The 24,563-nt window shown below is 39.9% G+C and overlaps 1 protein-coding gene across 8 annotated transcripts in view; it reads left to right on the forward strand.

Moving 5' to 3' along the window:
- Positions 1-24,563, forward strand: part of dnt (tyrosine-protein kinase Dnt) — a 581,353-nt gene that overhangs the window by 459,484 nt on the left and 97,306 nt on the right. For all 8 annotated transcript variants that reach the window (XM_076199777.1, XM_076199779.1, XM_076199778.1 and 5 more), the window contains exon 4: positions 8,116-8,222. In XM_076199777.1, the coding sequence (XP_076055892.1) occupies positions 8,116-8,222 (107 nt within the window). The remainder of the gene's footprint in view (positions 1-8,115; positions 8,223-24,563) is intronic.

Here is a 24,563-nt window from a genome sequence, read left to right on the forward strand (position 1 = left end):
AATCAAAGAACACGACATTCCTTCAGAGAGGCTTGAGGTGGTGATTCATCGCGACATTTAGTTGTTACATCTTAATGTCATGTCAGTGACATACTAAGAGGTCCTTGAAATACTGGAAGCCTATATGACGTCTGGAAGGAAAGAGAAACGCGACAATAACTTTCGTGTCTGGAAAAACCGACTCCAGGGAAGAATTGAGTCGGAGGTCGTGGAAGGGCAACGAAATTGTGTTCTTGATGACAAAGGTGTTGGCAACAAGCAAGGAAACGAGAGAGGGACGTGCAAATGATGTCCTTTCAAACGGTGTCGAAATTAGATTGAACGGCGTTAAGGTTTATAGTTTTAGAACTCGCTATATTGCTGTGATGCTATAAAAGATTCTAATATAGTTGAGATGTATTGAAAGACACTAAACTATATATATATAAGTATATATATATATATGTATATATATATATATATACATATATATATATATATATAGTGTAAAAGATTAGATGGTATTAAGAATCGAGTGTACAACTTTACATAGAGCCTGAAAAGAGGTTACAAAGAATAAAGGAATCAAAATGAGTTACAAAAAATATATCATTTTTGAGAAAAGTTATATATACATACATATATATATATATATATATATATATATATATATATATTTTTTTTTTTTTTTTTTTTTTCGCCAGTATCCTTGAGGGTTACTTGAGGCTATCAAGTTCATGCTTCAGGTGAATGACATTGTTTTGTGTTTAACAAAAATCTCCAAAGAGCTAAAAATGTAGTCATGAGCGCCCAAAAGGGAATCTAAACTGATTAAACTTGTCTGACGTCATTCAGAACAATATTCTCAAAAAGAAATCGTGTGTTAATTGAATTAGTTTATATTTTGTTTAATCTGTAAGTGCACAGCATTGTCAAAGCTCCTTGAATTATATGGTGTTAGTCAGGAAAATATCCTTGAAAGACTTGCTCTAGATAAATCCAGGTGACTTTGTTCGGTTAAAACGTGGAAGGGTGTAACTTGAACTAAAGAGAGAAGCGGGAGAGAGAGACAGAGAGAGAGAGAGAGAGAGAGAGAGGAGGGAGGAAGAGAGAGAAGGGAGGGAGGAAGAGGGAGGGAGGAAGAGAGAGAGAGAGGGGGGAAAGAGAGAGAGAGAGAGGAGGGGGAAGAGAGAAAAAGGAGATGGAGGAAGAGAGAAAGAGGAGGGATGGAGGAAGAGAGAAAGAGGAAAGAGGAGGGAGGAAGAAAGATAGAGAAAGGAGGAGAGAGGAAGAGAGATAGAGAAAGGAAGAGGGAGGAAGAAAAAGAGAAAGGAGGAGGGAGAAAAAGAGAAAGATAGAGACAGAAAGAGCGAGGGAGTCTGCAACAGTAACTTTTTTTTTTTTTTTTCTCTCCCGAAGTGCCTTCTCTTTTACTTTTAGTCTTCCTACCATTCCTTCCCCCCTTTTACCCTTTTCTGGCAATTTCTCCCTTCCGTCCAGGTCAATCGTATCTTGGTTCTTTGGAAAGGGTTTGGTCGTTAGCACATGTGCCGCTTGCTTGTTACTCGGCTTCTTGCAGTATCTCCATGTTTACCCGTTGCAAACTTTTTACCCTTATGACCGGTTCTCCTGTCTGCAGAGCTGTAGGATGGTTTTACGTTATCTTGTATCTTTGTGCAGATATACATCTGCGTCCTTATGCATCTCTACGTCCCAAAACCACAAACATGTATGTTGTATTTATGTCTGTGTGCACTTGCGTATTTTCATGCGGAAATGACATTTGAGGCTCGTTATTTTTTCATTTTGTTTAGTTTTGATATCCATGCACTGTAGTGCTGTCGTATCTAAATCTGAAATGAGCACGCTAGCCTTCGATATTTTTTTCATATCATTTTTTCATGTCATCATTCTTGGAATACGAAATGCGTCTGATTCTAGTCACTCTGTACTTTTGATTGTAAAAACCATGATCGTTTTTTCTTTCTGTTTTCCATACACACTTCTCAATCAATCTCCATCTTTTCATTTTTTCTTCCAGTCTTTCATCGCAAGCGTCTACATTTCACTTGCTTATAAAAACACTTACACTTTTCACCATACCTGCCTTTGGTGTTATCGTCATTTTCCTGATTACACGCGTCATCTCTTCGGAGTAATCGTTCAAATCGTATCGGGAAGGACGCAGAGTGCGGGGTGATCTAATAGAAGTGTTCAAGTGGATCAAAGGCTATAACAAGGGAGATGCAAACAAGGTCATCATAATAAAACAACAGGGCAGGACTCGGAGTAATGGGTATAAACGGGACAAATTTAGATTTAAGAAGGAAATAGGCAAGAATTGGTTTACTAATAGGGTGGTCGATGAATGGAATAAACTAACCATGTAGTAAGCGCAGAAACTATCAGTTGTTTTAAAAAACGATTAGACAACTTTATGGATGGGGACGACAGGTGGTGATGGATACGGAGCTGCCTAGTGTAGGCCTTATGGTCTCTTGCAGTCTCCTTTATTCTTATGTTCTTATGTTATCTATCATTATCCGAGATCAGAGTTTCTCAACCAGGGTTCCCCGGAACACTAAGGTTCCGCAAAAGGTCCCTAAGGGTTCCGCGAGAACAAGTGAGATAAGCTAATGCACTTTTGATTTTTTATTTGATTTCATATACGACATGTTCTTGGTTATTGTAATAATGTGATATAGACATTATCCTATCTAAGCTATTATTACGATGAAAATAAAATGAGAGAGATATGTTTTTTGCGCAGGGGTTCCTTGAGACATGCAATTTATTTTAAAGGTTCCGCAAGGGTGAAAAGGTTGAGTACCGTTACTAACATTCCGTCGTTAGCAGCACCTTACTGCTTCGTATTACCAGATACTTCTTGCCCTCTCTGAACATTGGAAGCATATTTACTCTGTTTTCAAAACAAAAATGTCTCGAACCCTCCTTCTCCAGTCTTCAATCCTCTCTTGTTCATGTATGTGCCTTCCTCTGAGTTAGTTCCCGGCTGCCACTACCTCAGTCCGGGTTCGAATCCCGCCCAGGGCTGAAATAACTTCAGTATCACTACGCTGCGGGTCGTTACTCCAACTCCCGTGGACAGGGAGTTGAGGGTGTGTGTGCGTGTAAGGTCACAGCATTACCCATAGATCGGTCATATATAAGCTCTGAACTCTCTTTCGGGAGGGAAACAAATGTCATTCACGAGTCCAACACGTGATCCAAGACCTTGGTGAATATCACACTATAGACCCTATCCAACCTCAGCTCCTGTCCCGCTGTCTCGAATAAACTCATGTTCTTATCCCAACTAATTATTTTTTCCTAACCTCTCCCATTTGCTTGATCCATTTCAATTTCAACTCGAGTTGTTTCTTGTTCCGGTCCCTTTGGTCCTCCACCATCTCGCTTCAGCTTTCGTGTCCTCCGGCTTTGGTGCTGGATAGCGCGTTCTGGGTCCATCGCGTTCTTTTGTTCAAACCCACTCATTCGGGCTAACCCAATCTTTCTCACCGAACCACTTCCCCAGCGTTCACTTTGATGCCCCAACTCTGTCTGTCGCTCCAGCACTCCTTCTTTCATTCCAGAACATTCTCTTGCTACCGACCACTTTATCGTGGAAGTCTCCTCTCCCCACTTCGATTTCGTCCTCTCACTGCAAGCCTCCCTTTCAGTCTGCTCTCTTCAGGGTGTCATTTGTCCTCGGCCTGGCTTCTGGTCTCGCAGAGTCTCTGGCCGCAGTTCTGTCTCTTAAAAGAAATGTTCGTTTATAACTGAAGTTGTTGGTTAAACTAGTTAGCTTTATCTGAATCTGGTGGTGCTGCTAGTTTATTTTGGTCTTTGAATCAGAGGCTTCTGACCAAGTCTCTTGCTTAGTATATGTCTGCATCTGTATCTCTCACAGCCTGTCTCTCTATCTCTATCTCTTCCTTTATCTGTCTCTGTCTCTTTCTGTTTTATCTATTTCTGCCTCTGCCTCTGTCTTTTTCTCTATCGATTTCTTTCTATTTGGCTCTTCCTCTGCCATCGTTTCTGTCTTTATTTTTTAGCTTGATTTCGTCTCCGGCTCTCTTGTTATCTTTTCTTCCTGTCTGTCAGTTTCATTTTTTTCTATCTGTTTTGTTTTTCTAGTGTCTGTTACTGTTTGTATGCCAGTGCCTTTCTCTGTGTCTACTTTAGGCTTGCACCCTCTCTCTCTCTCTCCCTCTGTATGCGTGTGTGTGTGTTTGTATGTGGGTGGGTGTGCTCGTGTAAATATGTATTATGAAAAGAATCTCTAATTGCAGTAGTGGCTTTTAAATAATCAAACCCAACCGTCGTGGAGCTTCGAACTCGGGACTTCATGATTAGGAATCCAGTGTGCTACCATCTTGCCACGCATTTGGTATGACAATATCAACCTGCTGCGAACTGTAGGTTAGGATGCGATACCTGCTGCATCTGGGGCCCATCCATCTAGTTTCACTTAATCCCCAGTCCCATCTGCGGGCTTTGCGGCGTTTGAACGAGGCTTTTATTTGCCTCGCTGTTGGAACTGTAATTGAATAGATCGCTAGTTGCAGCGATGTCTTTCAAGTAATCAAACCCGGAGGTTGCTGATCCCGGGAAAAGATGGTCGCAGACGGAACTCGTAACCATGAGGTCTCGGGTTCGATACTCAGCGACTGTTTTATTTCATTGTGTGTGTGTGTGTGTGTGTGTGTGTGTGTGTGTGTGTGTGTGTGTGTGTGTGTGTGTGTGTGTTTGTGTTTACCTAGTTGTTTTACCAAGTTGTATTATACGGAAAGGGAGCTATGATCGTGGTGACCCGTCATTGTATCTTTCAGCATAAATTTTTTCTTAAAATCTTGAATAGTATTTGCACACACTGTTTATCAAAGTTATTCCATATATCCAGCACTCTGTGTGGGAAGCTATTCTTTATCCGATCTCTTCTGTAGTTATTCTTTTTGAGTCTCTTTTCATGAGTGTGTGTGTGTGTGTGCGTGCGTGCGTCTGTGTGACTCACCATTGCCTTGGATCACGTGTTGGACAGTTATTTCCCTCCCGCAAGAGAGTTCAGAGCCCATATATGACCGATCTGTGGGTAATACTGTGACCTTACACGCACACGCACACCCAACTCCCCGCCCACGAGTGTGAGTGTGTGTGTGTGTGTCTGTAAGCATGCATACGGCGATAGATATAGATGTATAGATATCTACGCATATCCAGATACTTGTGTGGTTTCCCTGAACATGTTCCTTTTCCTACGCATATACCCGAGTGTGCTTATAAACACGCGCGCAAGTAAGAGACGAAAGCCATTGGTACATCTCCACAGAACCTGCAAATGCAACTGCGATAGAAACATAATACAAGTGTCCCCATCTCAGTTTCATTCAGTTTGCGGTCTGCAAAGCGAACGCCACTGGCGTCACACATGCAATGCGACTTGGCCAAGTGCCTCTTGCACCCAATCCTCTGATGCGACGTGCTGTTGGGTGGTTTAGCTGTCTGGTATGTTGGTTATCGCTTTAAATTTATACGTAGGCTAGTTGCTTGTTTGTCTGTATGTTTACAGTGTACCTGGCTGACTAGCCGGGTCTCAGATGAGTAAAACGGACGGGGATCGTGCCTGCAGCCCAGGACCGGCGCATGCAAACATCGAACACCAATATTTACATGCACGCAATAGAGCAAGTCTTGATTGTTATTGGAGACCCAACGCAGGCGAATAACCGGCACTGTCCCGGGAAGTTGGGGGGGGGGGGGTTGGGGGAGATTCCGATGTATTAGAGTTTGCAAAAATTAGCTTTGGGTTGTTTTGCCGCAATGTAGTATTAGCATGACAGTGGGAATCCTTCCTCTGATGTCTGTTGATGTAGGATGTCTGGAGTAAAAATACTTCAGTCCTGATGTGTATCATTCTTAAAGTTGTATGTCGGTAACATGCTAACATACATTTATTTCCTTTTTCCCATACTTTCGAGGGGTAACCCCATCGTTTTGAGTTCGATGGAGTATCATTCACTTTTATCTTCACAGATTTTCATTTTTTAAAAGGTTTTTCCACCAAACATGGATGAAGCTTTCAAAGAAGGATACATCATGGTGAAACTGATACCCTACCTTGGAGCTACTTTCGTGATGACAAATGATTTGATCAACCACTTTCTTATGAAGTGCTTTGGTATCGTAATCGGATTCATGTAGGTTTTCGCATCCTCCTGAGTTTCCCCCACTCCAAATTCCAGACTTCTCTTCCGTATCCATCAGTACTGGACTCCCCAACTGTGCAGGCGCCAAAGACAGAATTGATGGATTTGGTCATAGCCACGCGCATTCTGACGTGTCCCCCTCAACTTCTTATCAAAGATATAACAGAATGAAATAGGGTGGAGGGCAATGGTTAAACCCAGTCAACGAGGGAGGTTGTTTTGAAAAAAATTATTCATGTCTGCACCAGACTCTCTTCGTCAACTATAGGGATCTTCTTAATTCCGATTCATAGAAATTCTATCTAAGATGTATTGTTGTGTTAAATAGGTTGAACGAAGAACCATCACTAGTATTGATGAAGCCTTGGGCAGTAGACAAAACATTGTCCTCTTGGAAAATACTAACTAATCACGATTGTTTCAACTTGAGCCGTGATTGATCAAAGTCAGCTGACGATACCCGAAACAAAATCTGGAGTGTAAGGCTGAGTAATGAAGAAGTTAAATTTATGATCAGATGTGATATCAGAAAAGACATTTGTTTTAAACATTATTTCGTGCTGTGCAGAGAACACGGGCTGATATCATCTGTCGTATTCGTTATGATAAATAACGCCATGTGAAAATGAAAATTGACCTAAATATTGGAGTTTTTGTTAGCAATTTAAATTCGAACATACGAGTCGTTTCTATTTGCAGACACTTATGAAGTACTGTATGAAAGCTTACAGCTGCAAATGCGCGCACATACACACACACACACACACTCACACTCACACGGCTCGACGGCGCAGTGGTATCGTTTGCAACCCCAAACCAGTTGTCCTAGTTTAATTCCCGCTCAGGGCTGAAATATTTTCAGCATCGCAGCATTGTGTGCCGATTTTCTAACTCTCGTGGGCAAGGAGTTGTGTGTGTGTGTGTGTGTGTGTGTGTGTGTGTGTGTGTGTGTGTGTGTGTGTGTGTGTGTGTGTGTGTGTGTGTGTGTGTGTGTGTGTGTGTGTGTGTGTGTGTGTGTGTGTGTGTGTGTGTGTGTGTGTGTGTGTGTGTGTGTGTGTGTGTGTGTGTGTGTGTGTGTGTGTGTGTGTGTGTGTGTGTGTGTGTGTGTGTGTGTGTGTGTGTGTGTGTGTGTGTGTGTGTGTGAGGTCACATCATTACATAAGTAATGCATGTATGAGCTCTAAGCTTCGTCCGGGAGGGTGATAGCTGTCGATCACGAGTCGAAGACGTGATCCAGGATCATGGTGAATCACACACACACACGTTTTCTCGCGATCTGCCTCTTGCTTAAAAAGTAATCTATCATACTTTATTTCCTGTTAACATTCCTTTTCCGTTAAGACACCCGTGCCCCGTTAAGAAACGGCATGGCAAATTGACTGTTAGCGTGTGTCTATTTTTTTTTTTTTTTTTTTTTCACTTTCGCTCTTGCCACGTCATCTTTATGGGTCTTCTTCAGTCTTCTTTACCATCCACATAATGTTTTCTCAATAGATTTTCTTCGTTTAAACGTGTTTGTCCTTCCTCGTGTACTAATATCATGTAACGCTCCTTTTACATTACCATGATTCTCTTTAATCGTCCTGTTTTCTCTCTCTCTGTCTCTCTCCCCTCTCTCTCTTCCCTCTTTCTCTCCCCTCTTTCTCTCCCCCTTCTGTCTCTCTCCCTCCCCTGTCTCCCCCCTCTCTCTCCCTCTCCCTCTCCCTCTCCTTTCTCTTCCTCTCCCTCTCCTTTCTCTTCCTCTCTCTCTCTCCCCTTTCTCTCCCTCCCTCCCTCCCCCTCTCTCTCCTTCTCCCCCTATCTCTAACCCCTCCCTCTCTCTCACTCACTCATATGTTGACAACGTATTTTTAGTTTATTTATTTATTTTGTTCCCAGATGCCGTTGTCTTTGTCCCATATTGACGACCGTTTCTTTTTGTCCCTCGCAGATGCCATACATGGTCCACGTCGAGTACGGAGACGATGAGGCCATGGCGCGGCCGCAGCTGAACATCTCCGCGCGAGGGCTCGTGCCAAACAGCCCGCAGACCTTCAGGTGAGTGGGTTCCCACGCTCTCCCTCCATTTGCTTAAAAAAAAAAAAAAAAAAAAAAAAAAAAAAAAAAAAATGCTGTTTTTCGTTTTCATTTCGGATCAAAACCAATCAGTTATTGAGGTTTGCCCCCACCCCACCCCACCCCCACCGCCGTCGATAAGGTGTTTTGATTCCAGATAGTGGATGGTGAGCTATCTGTTGGTGATGCGTATTCCATATTTCATGTTCCAGAATTTTCTGGATCGGTGGCGGTGGGGTCAGGGAAGTGGGCGAACTTGAGTGACTCACTGTACAGTCTCCCTAGTGCTAAGCTGAAAGCACAGTGCGTGTTAGCGCCTTCAAAACAAGGTATTTCCTTCAAGTGGGTAAATTATGCTTGTGATATCCAAAGGATTTTTTTTTTTTTTTTTTTTTTTTTTTTTTTTTTTTTTTTTTAAGGGTAGACTTAGGCCTAAACGGGGGGACACGAACAATGGAGACCTCTTAGGATCAAGATATCTCCCAACATGTCCATAAAGCTGATTCTCCTTAGCCAAAGGAAGATCCCTAAAGAGAATTACACAGCTGACGGGGTCGTTTGTTGTTCTTCACCCGTGACGTCACATTTGAGCAACTGCAACAACCGTGACGTCACAGTTGGGTCGTGTGTAATATCCGTGACGTCACACTTGGGTCGCGCGTCATATCCGTGACGTCACACTTGGGTCGCGTGTAATATCCGTGACGTCACGTACGAGTGTACAACGTTCTGTCGAGTCTCTACCACATTTCGAGGGAAGATTCCAGGGGCAGAAACCATCACTCCATTGGGCTCGCTAGTGAAATTCGATGGAGGTGTTACTTGAGCAATATTCAACTATTCAAGAAAAAAATATCTGTTCACATTTTGCGTAAAGCTGCTAACAAACCAACAAATAAACACGACCAAAAGCATAACCACCTTGGAGTTTAAAAAGAAACCAATTAATGAATTGGTTGGTTAATTAGTAATAATGAATAAGAGTTTATTTTCTTACTAGTAATTAGATAAATCTGAAATAGTGTAGATAAACACTCATTAATATCCTCATCTCGCTGCGGCGAGCTTAATTTTTTTTTCTTTTTTTTGTTTTCTTTTTTTTTACTTTGAGCATCTGGTGCGTTCGAGTTTTCGACATTTCTTCAGTACATCAAATGCATTTTGTTGCTGTTAAGAGTAAATAAGATGGTTGTAAAAGCTTTTGATGTTTGCTATCAAACACTGAATGAAATTAAATTAAAAAAAATTGAGGAGGATATGGCTTTAACATTTACACCGTCGGTTAATTGTTGTGTCGATCATATGAGCAACGACGTCCATTGTCGATCACAATCACAATGAAATAGTTTGTATCTTCAGGTCAGAGCCATTAGTCCCGTGAGTCGTTATTAAAGTAGGACCCGTCGAACTTGAAGATTTATAGTCTGAACCAGTCTCTGATCAAATCACGATTAAAAATATTATTTCGTACATATTTTTATTCATTCCTTGTACTTTGTATATGGACGAGTGTGTGTGTGTGTGTGTGTGTGTGTGTGTGTGTGTGTGTGTGTGTGTGTGTGTGTGTGTGTGTGTGAGAGAGAGAGAGAGAGAGAGAGAGAGCGCGCGCCAATGGCAACATGTACGCGCATTTTATTTGTGCGTGTTCATGTTTTTGTGAGTATTTGAGTTTTTGTTAAGTATTCGCCCGTGTGCGTGTGCGTGTTTGTGTTCTGACACAGATCTATACGCCTCAGGAGAACTACGAGACGTGGCCCATTAGTTCGTGCACGGGGGCCACTGCAGCTTAATGCCGTTGGCACGAATTCAGTTGATTAATATTCATATCACATTCTGACCCCCGAGGCAGAGGCATGGAATGACACACAAGTTTTGTGTGTTTTATGCATATCCTCAGGACACTAGAGCATGAAAAGTTATCTAGCTTTTCTATCTCGTACTCTTTTTTTCATCAGCTTTAAATTGTATTTCTCTACAAGCTTTTTTTCCCATCAGCTTTAAACTGTATTTCTCTACAAGCTGTTTCACTGCTCTTGCGTTCCATTAAAAACTAATTTAGTACTGTCGTCAGGCCTCATAAAGACACTAATTAGATAAATAAAGTTAAACAGTTTGTTTCGTCATTCAATGTCTTGGTTATTTAAATACAAATATATACAAACACATACGTTCTGGCTTTGTTCTGATGTGCTCTATGATCTTCACCTGAGAATATGCAAACTAACACCTTTTAGTTTTCATCACGAAATCAATATGTTGTCATGGTTTGGGTCACAGGTACAACACGGCCCCTGGCGCAGGTCGTAGACTCTGCCACCCTTGTCTCCTTTGCAGCTCGCATTAATTGGCTTTGGTGGCATTTATCTTAATCTTGTCACCAAACATATCTCCCCAAAGTATTTTCTAGTTTCTTAAAAATTCCTTCATCATATATATAAATAAATATATATATATATATATATATTATATATATATATATATATATATATATATATAATGTGTGTGTGTGTGTGTGCGTGCAAATAAACAACAAAAACACGTGATTCACAAAACCTTTGAAAATGTCTTAAATAGACGAAAGCATTCGGTCACCTTTCATTTTATTTTCCAAGTGGTTTTATTACATATACATGTATGTATATATGTGTGTGTGTGTGTGTGTGTGTATGTGTGTGCGTGTGCGTGTGTCTTAGTACTAGCTTGAGTGAAATGAGATCAAATGGTACATGATATCTGAAAATGTTTAGTGCATTGTAATATGCTATCTAACTGAGATTGCTCTAATCCACTCATCACAAGGTTCTACCCTCAGATGAACAATCTCCTCAGGTGTTTGTCTGAACAAAATCCCCTGAACAAGGTCGGTGTGTGTGGCGATGAGTGTAACAGTTTCCAGATATATCGGCTTACCGTGTGCTTTTACTTTTTATTTTAACGTGATTAATTCCACCCATGACTCGGTTGTTTCAAAGACAGCCCTCATCCTCCTGTCCCATTGCAAGCCCTTTTAGTAACTGCTCTTGTCACCAAACACGTGATAGATAATCAGTTAACTTAGGTCGTTAAGAGTTCACCAAACTCATTTCGGCCCTCTGTTTCCCAATCCGGCCTCACATCTAACTTGAACCAATTACGAACTGCTCCGCTGAGAGTTTGCTTCTTCAAATGCAGTGTTGAGTTATATCAGAACGCAGCCATGATTAATCCTTTTCGGGCGCACCTCCAAAAGAATGAAATGGGTTGTTGCAACATTGAACCAAGCCTCTAAAGTTTACCACTGATCTGAAACGTTTTAGATGTAACGATGCCTTCCCTGCGACCTCTTCGTTCGTTTGTGCCCGTAAACTGCCTCAGATATCTTATTCCAGTATTTACCAGTCAATTTCATTTTGTCGCCTGTGAACTCCTAAGTACAAACAGAATAATTCCGTTGTGGTTAGCGCTTTTGTAATTGGTGGATTTTGGTTATTTCATTAAAGCTAATGCCCGGCGGAGTCGGCTGAATGTGTGAACTCCCAGTACAAATGGGATAAGTTGTTCAAGTTATTTTACATAATCCATAACAAAATAAAGTTCGTCACAAGGGGTCGATTATGAAACACCTTTATGACGCCCCCCCCCCCGAAGTAAATGAAATCTGTTGACAGAGAAAACGAAACGCGTGTCTTATATCACCATACTATAGCAGACAGTGATAAAGATAATCTTAATGTCTCCACATCCCAGAAGTGCAATCAATCTTATTGGTTTCAATCGGAATGAGGCAGTTCTCCACCGAAGCGAAAGTTATATAGATGGACACAATTCCAATGCTTTAAGATAACTCCTAATAATATTAAACTATACTAGAACCAACAGACTACTCGGGTCTGTAATAATCCCTCACTTCCAGCGATGACTAAATAACACAGTAGTCGGTGTCTTAGATTTTGTTCAGTGGAGTAAAATGCCCTAATGGCCAATGACGGACATCAGATTTTACGATAATGTCTTTGATGATTTCAAGTACTTTGTTTATTCTTCCTGATAAACATCTATACTGCTAATGCAAACTTCTTCAGCAGTCAAAACCTTCTTGGTCCAAAAAGTTTACTTGTTCCACAGCCTCAAACCAGACCCACATTCTTTCGGTCTTTGCTTAACCACCTCTCCTTTTATTATGATGACCAACCCTGGTCAGTCATGGACGAAGAACTTCTGACCAGAAGTTCGCCGTTTTATTCCTCCTTACGGGTCCCGTTCCTCCTGTATCCTTCTTCAGAAATTATTATTGTATTGTATGTTTTTGGTGTCCTGTTCGTTTTTTTTATTTTCGGGTCTTCTTCTTGCTCCTATTCATCTTCTTCTTCTTCTTCTTTTCCCCTTTTCGGGTCTTCTTCCTGCTACTAATTTTTTTTTTTTTTTTTTCTTTTTTTTTCTTTCTTTCTTTTTCGGGTCTTCCTGCTCCTAATCTTCATATTCTTTCTCTCCCCTGCCGGCCCTATTTCCCTTCTTTATCTCTTCGTAATCAGCATAAACATTATCATCATCATCATCATAATCATTATCGTCATCATCATCTTCGACGTCGTCGTCGTCATTAACATCTGCAACAACAGCATCACCATCCTCATCCTACTTCTTTTCTTCCTGTCTACACAAAGTATAGAAAGGTAGTTGAAATGAAAAGGTGCAAAGATAGAGGTGGGAAGAGAAGAAGAATATAAAGAAAACGAAAGACGAGTTGAAATGAAGGGGAGAAAAGAAAGACGAGAAGTGAAAGAAGAGATAACGAGAGTAATAATGGGGAAGGAGAGAAAAAGAGAAAGAGAGAAGGATGTGTTGTTGGCTGCAGGAGAATGGGGGAGATTAAAAATGGTAAGATGAAGAGGCATGAATGAGAAAGAGAAGAGAAATATGAAAAGGAATGAAAGAGGAAAAAGAAATCCAAAAAGGGCGACGGAATAACAAGAAATGAAAAACAAAATCGGCAGAAGAAAAATGAAACTGGAGTAAACGGGAGATGGCAATAAAAGGGTAAAGATGAGCGAAATGAGGAGAAAAGAAACGATACAGAAGGACTGAAATGGAGAAAGATAAAGAACGAAGATAAGCAGCGAAAAAGATTAAATGGTGGAAAACAGGACGAAGAATTAAAGGGAAAATGGAGATAGCGATCGAGGATGGAAGGGAGTTGAAGGGAACGGAGGGAAAATTGAAGAGTGAATTGAAGAATAATTACAAAGGAGACAAAGTGATTAGAATGAGTTATTATTACGAAGTGAAAAATATGTGTTTATGAAAAAGATGGACGAGACGGAGAGGAAAGTGGGGGACGATGAAGTTTATGATAAAAGTAATTACAAAGTTATAGAGAAAGAGGTGCTAGGGAGGGGGAGAGGGGGAGATTGCGAAGGAAGAAGCGAAAGAGGAGTAGGTGGACCAGTCAAGCTTATAATAATTTTTTTTTTTTAAAGGGCATATGATTGGAAAAATAATCGAGAAAATTGGAGAAATTTACTGTGCACACCCAGGACAAAACAAAAAGTAATGCAAAAAAGCGCATAAAGATAAGAAAGTAAGAAATAATGAATATGTGTGTGTGTGTGTGTCTACGTCTGTGTGTATGTGTGTGCGTGCGTGCTTGTGTGGTGGTGTGTGTGTGTGTGTGTGTGTGCGTGTGTATACGTATATATATATACGTGTGTGCTTGCAGGTGACATAGATATACAGTAAACATACACAGGCTAACACGTTCGTAATCTAATAAAGAGTATACATTCTTATATTTTTAATATGACCCTTACTAACATAATCGACAAAGTTTCTAGTCTTCACAATTTTACAGAGAATGAAAATGGTTGAAGTCGCTCTAAAATCTAGTTAGTCCAGAGACGGAATTGTTGGTGCCGTAGTGTACAAGGACTGTAGGATTTAGAGGTGCGAAATGTCTCCAAAATCTGAAATCTCGCTGTAGAATCTAAAGACTCGCCATGCAATATCTCTAAGAAGGAAAATGGGGTCACGTGGTGACTGTATCTTAAACTAGATTGTACTCACTCTCCTCCGTTCGTGTATGAACTGTTTCAGAACATTTGTGAGGTTAAGGATCGAACGGGTACCAGCCCCGCTAACCACGAAAAAAAGGGAAAATTAAATCAGGTATGTAGTCTGATATAACATAACGCCACGGGAGGCATAGTGGTCACAGTTTTCTACCATAAATGAATCGTGTTCACAAGGTCATCGAATGAGATGTGAGGTCAAAGGTTGGGGAGACTACAGGACTGGAGAAGGAAAGCTATGGCCTTGTGATACTGGAGTGTCTGTCCTATGTATTAAGTATACAGGCATTTGTACATGTTCACTTATGTAAGCATTCACTGAAGAAAAAATAAAAACGTTGGTTATAAAACCTTCCTTTATCTCCTGCTTTGTTATCGTTGTTTTCTGAAAAGGAATGGGGAGATAAGAAAGACAAGAGAAAAGAAAACGTGTTGTTGAAGGAATCGCCAGAAGAGCGGAGAGTCAGGAGAACGAGAGAAACGAGAGAAAACGAGAGAAAAGGGGAATCGGAAAAGGAGACGAAAGACATAACGAAAGGATATGGCGCACAACGTCACTCGAAATAAAATGGAAAGTATTTTACTTCGATCATAAGCCTAACTTAGCGGAGCTTAGAAAAATATATATTCTTTTCACGTAATACGAGCGAAAAACTGAGGTGATTATTCGATGGGGTAAAAAGGAAATCATCGCAGCCAAGGAAAATTATAAAATTTGTTTTTTCTCGTAGTTCCATAATTTTATTCAGTCGGCATTTTGTATTCGCAAGAAGGATAGAAAAGATTTTATCCAAACGGAGTATCACACCTGCGTTTCTAGAAATTCAAAATCCGAAGAAAAGGGGAAAATCATGTGAGACAAGAAAGAGCCAAAATGGAAGGAAAAGGAAGATATCTTACGGTTAACTCATTTTGGACGCAAGAAAAATAAATCTTCGTAACAAAGGAACCGACAAGATGAATAATCATTATCTCGGATTCTCAATGAATTATTATTTTTAACTACTTCAGTACGAGTCATATTCTCGCGCGCAGCATCGGCTGCCATATGTACGATGCATCACACAACTCGCATTATGAAATATAAAGTCACTGCTGTATTACTCGTTCTCTTTTACTCTAAGTAATGATAAACATAGAAAACGTGATCAAACCAGTTCACAGAAACCGGGTGTTACTCATGTATATCTACAATATATATATATATATATATATGTATATATATGATCACGACGCCGACGTCGGCATCTTCGTATACTCACTTGCTCCTCATGGCGCCTACGTACCAAATTGGCTTTGAGAGAGAACAGTGTGCAAGTGGCGTAATCGAAGGCGTGTGGGTCTCGCATCCTCTCCCATTTGCGTACGCAAACCCATTCCTCGTCGATCCTTTCCAGTGACTGTTACCTGCCCTAACCTCCAAACACATTGGGCAAAGGTGGTGGCCTTGGTCGCCGCTCCGCGCCTCCTGGTGTATGCTTATTTACTTTCTCTAGGACCGTGGTAATCAACCTGTTTTCACGTGTACCCCGTGCTTATGAATTGCTGTTCGTTAACCTCGTGAGGATGACTTCAACACAAAGTTTAATCGTTTTGCATCTACTAACCCGTAGTGGCTATCGGTTGACGGACCATTTGTGAACCTCAATCAAAGCTTCGGGGGTCCATGGACCGCTACTCTAAGAAAAGAGAGAAATAGTTGACCGAATGTTACGTGAAGCGATGGAGATTCCAGGAGAAACCTAGGGGACAAAAAGGATTCCAGGATAACAATGTTTATCTCCATTCGAGATTCCAGGAGAAACCTAGGGGACAAAAAGGATTCCAGGATAACAGAACGTTTATCTCCACTCTCTTCCAGGTGGTGTGACATCCAAACCCCGCCCCTTTTCCTGATAAAAATGTCTATTTAAGTTTTGTTTCTTGTCATAATTTACGTTGAAGAAAAGCCTTCCAAGTAAAATCGCATGATAAAAATCCATACCATTCAAAGTGCTTAGTCACTAGAAAGATACTGTAAAGATAACCATTGGACGATGCTGGTATGATGTAACGTTTACTACAGGAATGATGTGTTAAGTTACAAGAACATGATAATTAGGAATACCTATTGAGCCATCGTCATTGTAGTGATGTACACTGAAGCTTTTATCACAGACAAAAAAATAATAATAATGATAATAATAGTAGTAATAAAGAAAAGGTTATAAGATATGACTAAGATGTGACCTGTATAAAAATTTTAACCCTTCTGAGCAGGGATTTTATTTATTCTATTATTGTTATTATTATTATTATTTTTTTTTTTACCTCATTTTATTCTTTTATTTTTCTCTTCGTTTCCTGTACAGAGAACGTCGCTTTGCTGAAGGTGATGATACGATTTAATTAACCCATTAGACGTACTTTACATAATGTATCAATGTATGTATGTATTCAATTGTTCTAAGCTGAAAATCACAGGAGAAAATTAAAAGCAATCAGAAAATCACAGGAGAAAATTAAAAGCAATCAGAAAATAAATTTACCACTCTTCTCTAAATTATTTTTTTTACGCCAGAAAGTTGTTTTTTTCAGACAGACAAAAAAAATAGACCGATAGACAGACCAAAGGCAGTCATAGAAACCGAGAGAAAGGAAGGCAGACGGAGAGACAAAGAAACAGACAGAGAGAACCAAACAGAGACAGAGAAATGGAAAAAAAACTGATAGAATGGGGAAGACAAAAGGAACGAAATCCAAAGCGACGAATATAAATGAAAACCCAAACGGAAAATGAACAATGGAACCCAATACAGACAAGTTATGAATGAAAGCTAAGGGGACTGAGAATGTCCGAAGAAAAATCAACTTATATACAGTAGTTACAACCGAGAGAAATGGAGAACAAAGCAAATAAACGAGAAAAAAAAAAGGGGGGGACAGGAGGGGATGAAAGGAGAAAAAGACGTGTGAAGAGGATTTCAGCAAGAATGTGGAGGATGGTGGGAAACCCCTCCTTCCACACCAGTCCAAGGATCCACTTTCAGCTGAATGGAGTTGTCTGAGGGTTACCAAAAGCCACCAAAGTAAGATCTGGAAAACATTTTATCTGGATAAGGGTTTAAACACTTTGCTGCATCTTACACATGCACATGGAAACGCACACAAAGTGGCGCAGTGATAGAGTTCCCGGTCGCCACTACGGCGGCCCGGGTTCGAATCCCACCCAGGGCTGAAGTCGTTTCAGTATCGCTGCACTGCGAGTCGTTACTCCAACTCTCGTTGGTGGGGAGTTGAGTGTGTGCGCGCGTGTGTGTGCATTACCCATAGATCGGTCATATATGAGATCTGAGCTCTCATCAGGGAGGTTAATAACTGTCGATCACGAGTCCAGCACGTGATCCAAGACCATGTTGAAACGTACACATACACACACACACACACACACACACACACACACGCACGCACGCACGCACACTACACCCTGAATAAGGATTTATCAGGGTCCAGTTGCAATAATAAAGCCAAAAGAAAGAGTATGACAATCTGGAGCGGAGTGGAAGAGAAGAAGAAATAATGAAGACGACGGAGCAAGAAGAGAGAGTCAGGTGTTGACAAGATCAGGAAAGGACCAGGGAAGGAATGCGTATGAAACTTAACGTGTTGGAAGAAGTAGACAAGCAAAGTGGAATTATTATAAAGAATTTCACAAAGTAATGAAGAAATGGAAAGGGAAATAAATGTCAGAATACTGCAGACAGTTCTAGATCTTATTGAAAGTGATCATAAAGAAAAGAGGAAGGAATTGAGATAAATGCATTGGCTGGGAAAGGTGTTGGGAAAGAGAAATAAGATGATACATGAAGGATTGGGTAAGAGGAATGACAGACATCAAACCAGAAAGAAAAAAAAATCACACAAAAGACAAAAAAAAAGGAGAAAATTTAACGCTCATTTATGAACTGTATAAAGTAATTGTTCACAAAGGATGTAGCAATTTGAAAGGTGGAGATGAATCTGTCGCCACAAAGACTAAAAATGGTTTAACGTCACAAAATCACCCTATCGGGAGGCTAGGACGATGCCCCTTTCAGAGGATATTGTAGCATGGAAATGAATGAATTACACCCTTGGTTCAATTTCGCCAGTGTCAGGGTTTGAACCGCCATCCTCTTGACCTTCGCCGCAGGTAACGACGCCCCAACCTGTTCGGCCAGCGAGATTCCTTTCAAAGACTAAAGAAATGATAATGGTAATGATGATAATGATTTATGATAATTATTAATGATAATGGTTAATGATAATGATTATTGATGGTAATGATAATTATTGATGATGTTAGTAATTATTCATAGTAATGATAATTATTGATGGTAATGATAATTCCTAGTAATAATAATAATAGTAATAATAATAGTAATAATAATAGTAGTAGTAGTAGTAATAACTCATTGGTACCACATGGCCAGATTGTGTACTCGAGTGCCGGTGAGAGCCCGCCGCAAGCTCTGAAACGGCGACGTCTTCTGACGGGGCTGCTTAAAAAATGGACTTAGCTGATAAACAAATGAAGTACAGCACGGTGGCTAAGAAATGCAAAGATTGGGACCAGATGAAAAAGATTGTTTTCACGATGTAGTCTTGGTAGACAAAACGGAAACAAAGAAATTGAGTGGAGCAGTTGAAGAAAAGAATGACGAAGGGTATTTACCAGATTTAAGAAAAAAAAAACGAAAGAAATAAAACTGCGTCATTCAGAAAGCTTTAAAACTTAATACGGAAGCGAAGCAAGACAGCGGTGATATATCACGTTTAAGAGCAAGTTCTGATTTCGAATTCTAAGTGATGAACGAATAGGAGAAAAAAATTCAGCGCCAAAAAGAAAATGCAGAAAAAGCTGGTTTCCATTGAAAAGACTTTTGGTCGTGTACACGTGTATGCGCACGCGTGTGTGTATATGTGTGTGTGTTTGCATGTGTGTGTGTGTGTGTATGCATGTGTGTGTGTGTGTGTCTGCAGGCGTGTACGTGTGTGTGTATGTGTGTGCGTGTTTGCATGTGTGTGTTTTTGCGTGTGTGTGTGTGTGCGTGCGTGTATGTGCGTGCACGTGTACGTATTTACAGTAATGCTTCGTGATCTTCATATCTGCTTTATTATGATTAGTTCGGATTGTTTGTCGCGTTTTTTATTTATTTATTTTTCTAATATTGTACCTACACCTCATCCATGCACTGGTATCTTTATTCATATTTGTTTTTTACTACCTCAAACCTTTCTCTTACACCTCAGTTCTCTAACATATCCCATCACAAACTTTAATTCATCTCACCATACAAGTTCATTAACCAAGTGATTGTCGTACCTATTGTCCTCACCCCTTTTATATCTGATCCACACATCCCCAGTCCCAATCTATTCCCTGCTCGTTCTTTACCTGATATATTTTCCCTATTCTTCCCCGCTTCCTTTCACTATCAACCTCACCAGAGAATGATAAGAAACTTCTTCTTCTCTCTGTGATATTTACATTTCTTGTAGTCTTCATTTCCATTAGAGATGTCGCCCTCCCACGAGGTCTTTCAGTCGTCCATAACTTTTTCTTCCCTCCTGTATTTCTTTTAATATTTTCCTTTCAGTCATTCATCAATAGACGGTCTTTTTTTATATAACATTTCCCCGGTTATTCCATTCATTGCCACTTATTTTCTTCTTGTCGACATTTTCAATGCTTGTTTGGATTTCATATCCTCATGCCTCTTGCTTTTAATTCTTCGTCCCTTCCATCTCTCTCTTCCCTATCTCAGACTTATCTCAGTCTTTCCATATCATATTCGTTTATTTCTTCTGATGTGTCTTCAATTCCTCCTTCTACAGTAGAACTTCACCGTCTTTAGTTTTTACTTCCATTCATATTTCATATTTCAGAGCCCCTGTTCTCATTGTCACTTTTTTTTTCCTTTTCCCAAGACTCTCCTCTTTGTCCAGACCGACTCCTTAAAATTTTCTTCATTGCGTCTGTTCCTTTTTAATCCCAAATATTCTGTTTGTGTACAGTTCGGTATTCCTGTTCACTATTTCCCATTCCTCTTCGTCCCGTTATTCATACCTTTTTAATTCCAGCTCCAATGTTCTCATAGCGAATACCTCTTCGCACTTTCCCAAATCGTATTTTATAATTCGTCTGAATCCTTCTCTTCTTTTCCATCTGTCTTTACCTCACATCTGTCCGTTTTTCTTTCGGTCTTTCATATATTTTTGCTATTTCCGTTTTGGCAAAATCTCCCACATTTGTTATTTCTATCTTTCACCTATCTACCTATTACTTCAACTCTGAAAAAATAAGAATACATTTACCACTCAATTCTTGAACATTACTACGCTCATTCTTATCGTCGCATTTCCCTCCAGTAGCGTCCACGTCATCAGTCTACCTCCTAGAAAATACTGCAGTAGATCTCTTGAGGTTTTGTTGTTTCTCTTCTATGTGTATGAGAGAAATATTGTCTGGGAGGAATAGTGGATACAGTACTACGACATGTGGAAGAGTTATGGACTGTGGAAGAAATGCTCCTGAAGAAGTTGAAGACGTCGTATTTGGAATGAGTGAAGAATATTAAGACAAGCACACACATATACACGGGATAATTGTGAAAAGAAAACGAACGTGAACGAAAAGGATCGTATTATCTCCTTCACCGCAAAGATAAAACGATCTGTTGCTAGCAAGGATACGATGATAATTGAAACTCGTTAAGGAGTGGACCGTACAAGACGAGGTAGATCGTCGCTACCAAAGTGGTATCACCAGGTTGATTAAAGTTGTCCGGCGTGGGGCGAAATGAACCAACAAATACAGAGGGCTTAACGGGAGCCGACCCGTCAAAGAGTTTGTGTCAAAGATTGAAGAAGAAAGAATTAGTGGGGGACGGATCGAAAAGATCGAGGGAGAGTGTAGGATGAGGAAGATTGCGTGAAGGTGAGAGGGTTAATTATGAAAGTGGCCGAGGTGCTGATGCAGGATAAAGAAAAAAAGAAAAGAAAAGAAAACCAACAGAGAGGAGGGTGGAAAGAGCAGAACGAAGAAAGACGAAGATAATTGTAATGAAGGTTCAGACAAGGAGAGAAATTAATAGAAAAATAGATATAGAGGGAGAGCTAATTACATATATGTGTATAAACGGAGAGAAATAGAATATGAGAAAGAAAAACGGGACAAAGATTAAGAGAAAGGGAGGACATTTGACAGAAAAAAGGAATATGTAAGAGTACAAAGGAATTTAATTATTATCCTTTGATTACCAGTTCTTTAATGCAATCATTATTTCATTTTTATTTTTACGTATATTATATATATATATATATATATATATATATATATATATATATATATATATATATATATATATATATATATATAACATTTATAAGTCAGTCGCAATTAATACCACAGTCGGAGCAGAAGAAAAGACTGGAGATGGGTTATCTATATATTTCTACTGCTAACTGTAGTCCTCTTCACCACTGACTAGGACTGCAATTAGCAATCGAAATGTATAGACAACCCGTTTCCAGCCTTTTCTTCTACTCCGACTGTGATATTAGTTGTGATATATATATATATATATATATATATATATATATATATATATATATTTGTGTATATATGTATATATGTTTGATTTGTCAAGCACAGTCTTCTTTGACAGAAAAGGATCTCGTTTTTTTTAAAGGGTTAAGAGCTCTTATATTCATACAACAATTGGAATATGCATCAAACTTGTTCAAAGATGATAAAGAGCGACCAAGAATTTAAACGGGAATGTGCAAGTTTAAGTCTTACATTCACACATACACACACGTACATACATACATACATACATACATACATACATACATACATAGGTATGTACACACACGTACATATATACATACAAGAGATGGAGGAGACTGAAAAGTAAAAATACAATAATTGGAAAATCCCAATCCGGTAACTAAACGGTCGTGGATCGGCAAAGCGTTGCCACCCATGCTTCATAGAAAATGGGAAGCGGTGAACGCTTCACAGCAAACTAGGGAATTAGTGAGGACATACAACGAGTACCTTTAATGAGACCACGACAGTACACACGTATATACATACATACATACATAATACAAGCGTACATACATAATACATGCATACATACACCAGAAGGCCTCCTCTCCTTTATAATAATAATAATGATAATAATAATAATAATGATGATGATAATAATAATGATAATTTTAATGGAATTGAATCAATATACATGAAATGCAGATAATGAGAAGAACACATAGTTCGAAATAACAATTACAAATCCCGAGGATAACACAAAAGAGGGGTGTGACCACAAAAGTTATGCACCCTCCTTTCATCTCTCCCACAACTCCAACTCTGGTTTGTTTTTCTTAGCTCCTTGTGGATGACGGGCCCCTGAGCCCAGCCCACTGCTTAGATCAATTGCCGAAAATATTAACCGTCTTGATGCTGTCATTTGGTGAAAAGTAAAACGAGTCTTTGTTGAGTGGGAAGGTGTCTGGTAGTAGAGTTCCAAGTGCCTTTTCACTGGAATGGAAGAAAATCTGAGCACACAGGCATTCGTTCATTGTCCACAAAGATCTACTTCATAAACTTCACTTGTTCTAAGCCTGTTTTTCTTATGTCATTGCTGTGCTACTGTACTTTGTTGGTTTCCAAATGCAAGACCCAGGATAGAAGACTCGGATACCTTTAATACATGCTTATACAAGTAAGTAATAGTCTTTAAAATTACTTGATAGAAATAACTAAAGTTTTTGTGGAAGGAACACAGAAGCATTCCACTTTGCAAGGTTTTTGTGAAAAAAGGAAAAAGAAAAGAAAGAATAGGAAGGGTAGAATTTATAGGGAAAGAAAAGAAAAAACGGACAAAATATGAGAAAAAATATATGCAAATATATGAAAGTTACTGATGTTGGGAGTGGAGATAGAGCAATGAATGCTTATAATAGATGTAGAGATAAATATAGATGAGGAAGGGAGGAAATAAGAAGGGATTTGCTTGATTTTTGGAAGATGTCGTCACCAAAGATATACGAGAAACCCATTGACAGCCTCTTGAAGAAAGGCAAATCAGGGTTGATAAAATTAGCGAGACCTTTTTTTAGTATACACCATGAATTTTACTTTTTGACATAACAAAATTTTATTACACGAATTGAGTAGAAATATGTGTAAGTGAGGAAGGGACATAAATGCTGGACAATTTTTTTTTCGTTGCGGTATTCGTAGATATAGGTGAAAAAGTAACCGAGCCAGAAAAAACTAATTTTCACTTGTACCCTCTATCCAAACAATTCAGCGCTGGTGGCGCACTTTGATGTTGACTGAAACGTGAAACAAAAGGGAGGATATATGAGGAACAGGACGACAAAAGGCTCAGCCAACAAATGGAATAGGATATAGGACCACAGAAAGAATGGGAAGTTGTTTACTGCAGATATGAGTGTCCCCTTGGCGGAATAAAAGCTGCGCTTGATAGATACGAAACAATCGAGTCGTTTTACACTCGTTCGGTTTTGTTCCAAAAGGTTACAGGGGCGCGAGGCCCTTTTCTAAACACCCGGAAGTGGCAGACTTCCCCAAGTGCGGGTCTCGAACTTTGGTAACTTGCAAGTGAATATATCGCCACAAAAAGATGGCAATCGCCACAAAAAGATGGCAGTCGCCACTAAAAGATGGCAGTCGCCACTAAAAGATGGCAGTCGCCACTAAAAGATGGCAACCATACGTCTTCATTGTCTTGTGCGCTAATCGGTCCGACTGAGAACAGTTTCGAAGTCATCGTGGGTTGGTTGGGTACAAAAAGCCATCAGACGGGAATTTTAAAACAAACAGCCCAGTCTATCGCCGGTGACATCGCGAGAGAGAAATGGTGAGAACTTCCCGAAGAAAGAATGGAATAGGGAAAAAGAAAAAAAGGAAAAAGGAGGAAGAAATAAAGAAAGAGCTCGCGAGTGAAAATTAATTAGAATGATTTTTTTGTCGAGACTGAAAAAGAATATAATTCCCTCCACCTAAGTTGCCGGGGCAAGAGAGTAAGGAAACACCACCTTTGTCATTCATGAGCAGGAAGGAAGCAGATATGCAAGTAGTAAGAGGAGGAGAAAGAAGAGGAGGAGGAGGAGTGTGGGGTGGGGAAGGATACGGTGAGTAGGAGGTGATGGGAGAGGTAAAGTGGAAGAGAAGAGGTAGGGAAAACTATTAGGAGTGGAAGGGAAGGATACGGTGAGTAGG

The sequence above is a fragment of the Oratosquilla oratoria genome, chromosome 16, assembly GCF_046742065.1.
Source record: "Oratosquilla oratoria isolate Oo_2021 chromosome 16, ASM4674206v1, whole genome shotgun sequence".
NCBI classification, from domain to species: domain Eukaryota; kingdom Metazoa; phylum Arthropoda; class Malacostraca; order Stomatopoda; family Squillidae; genus Oratosquilla; species Oratosquilla oratoria.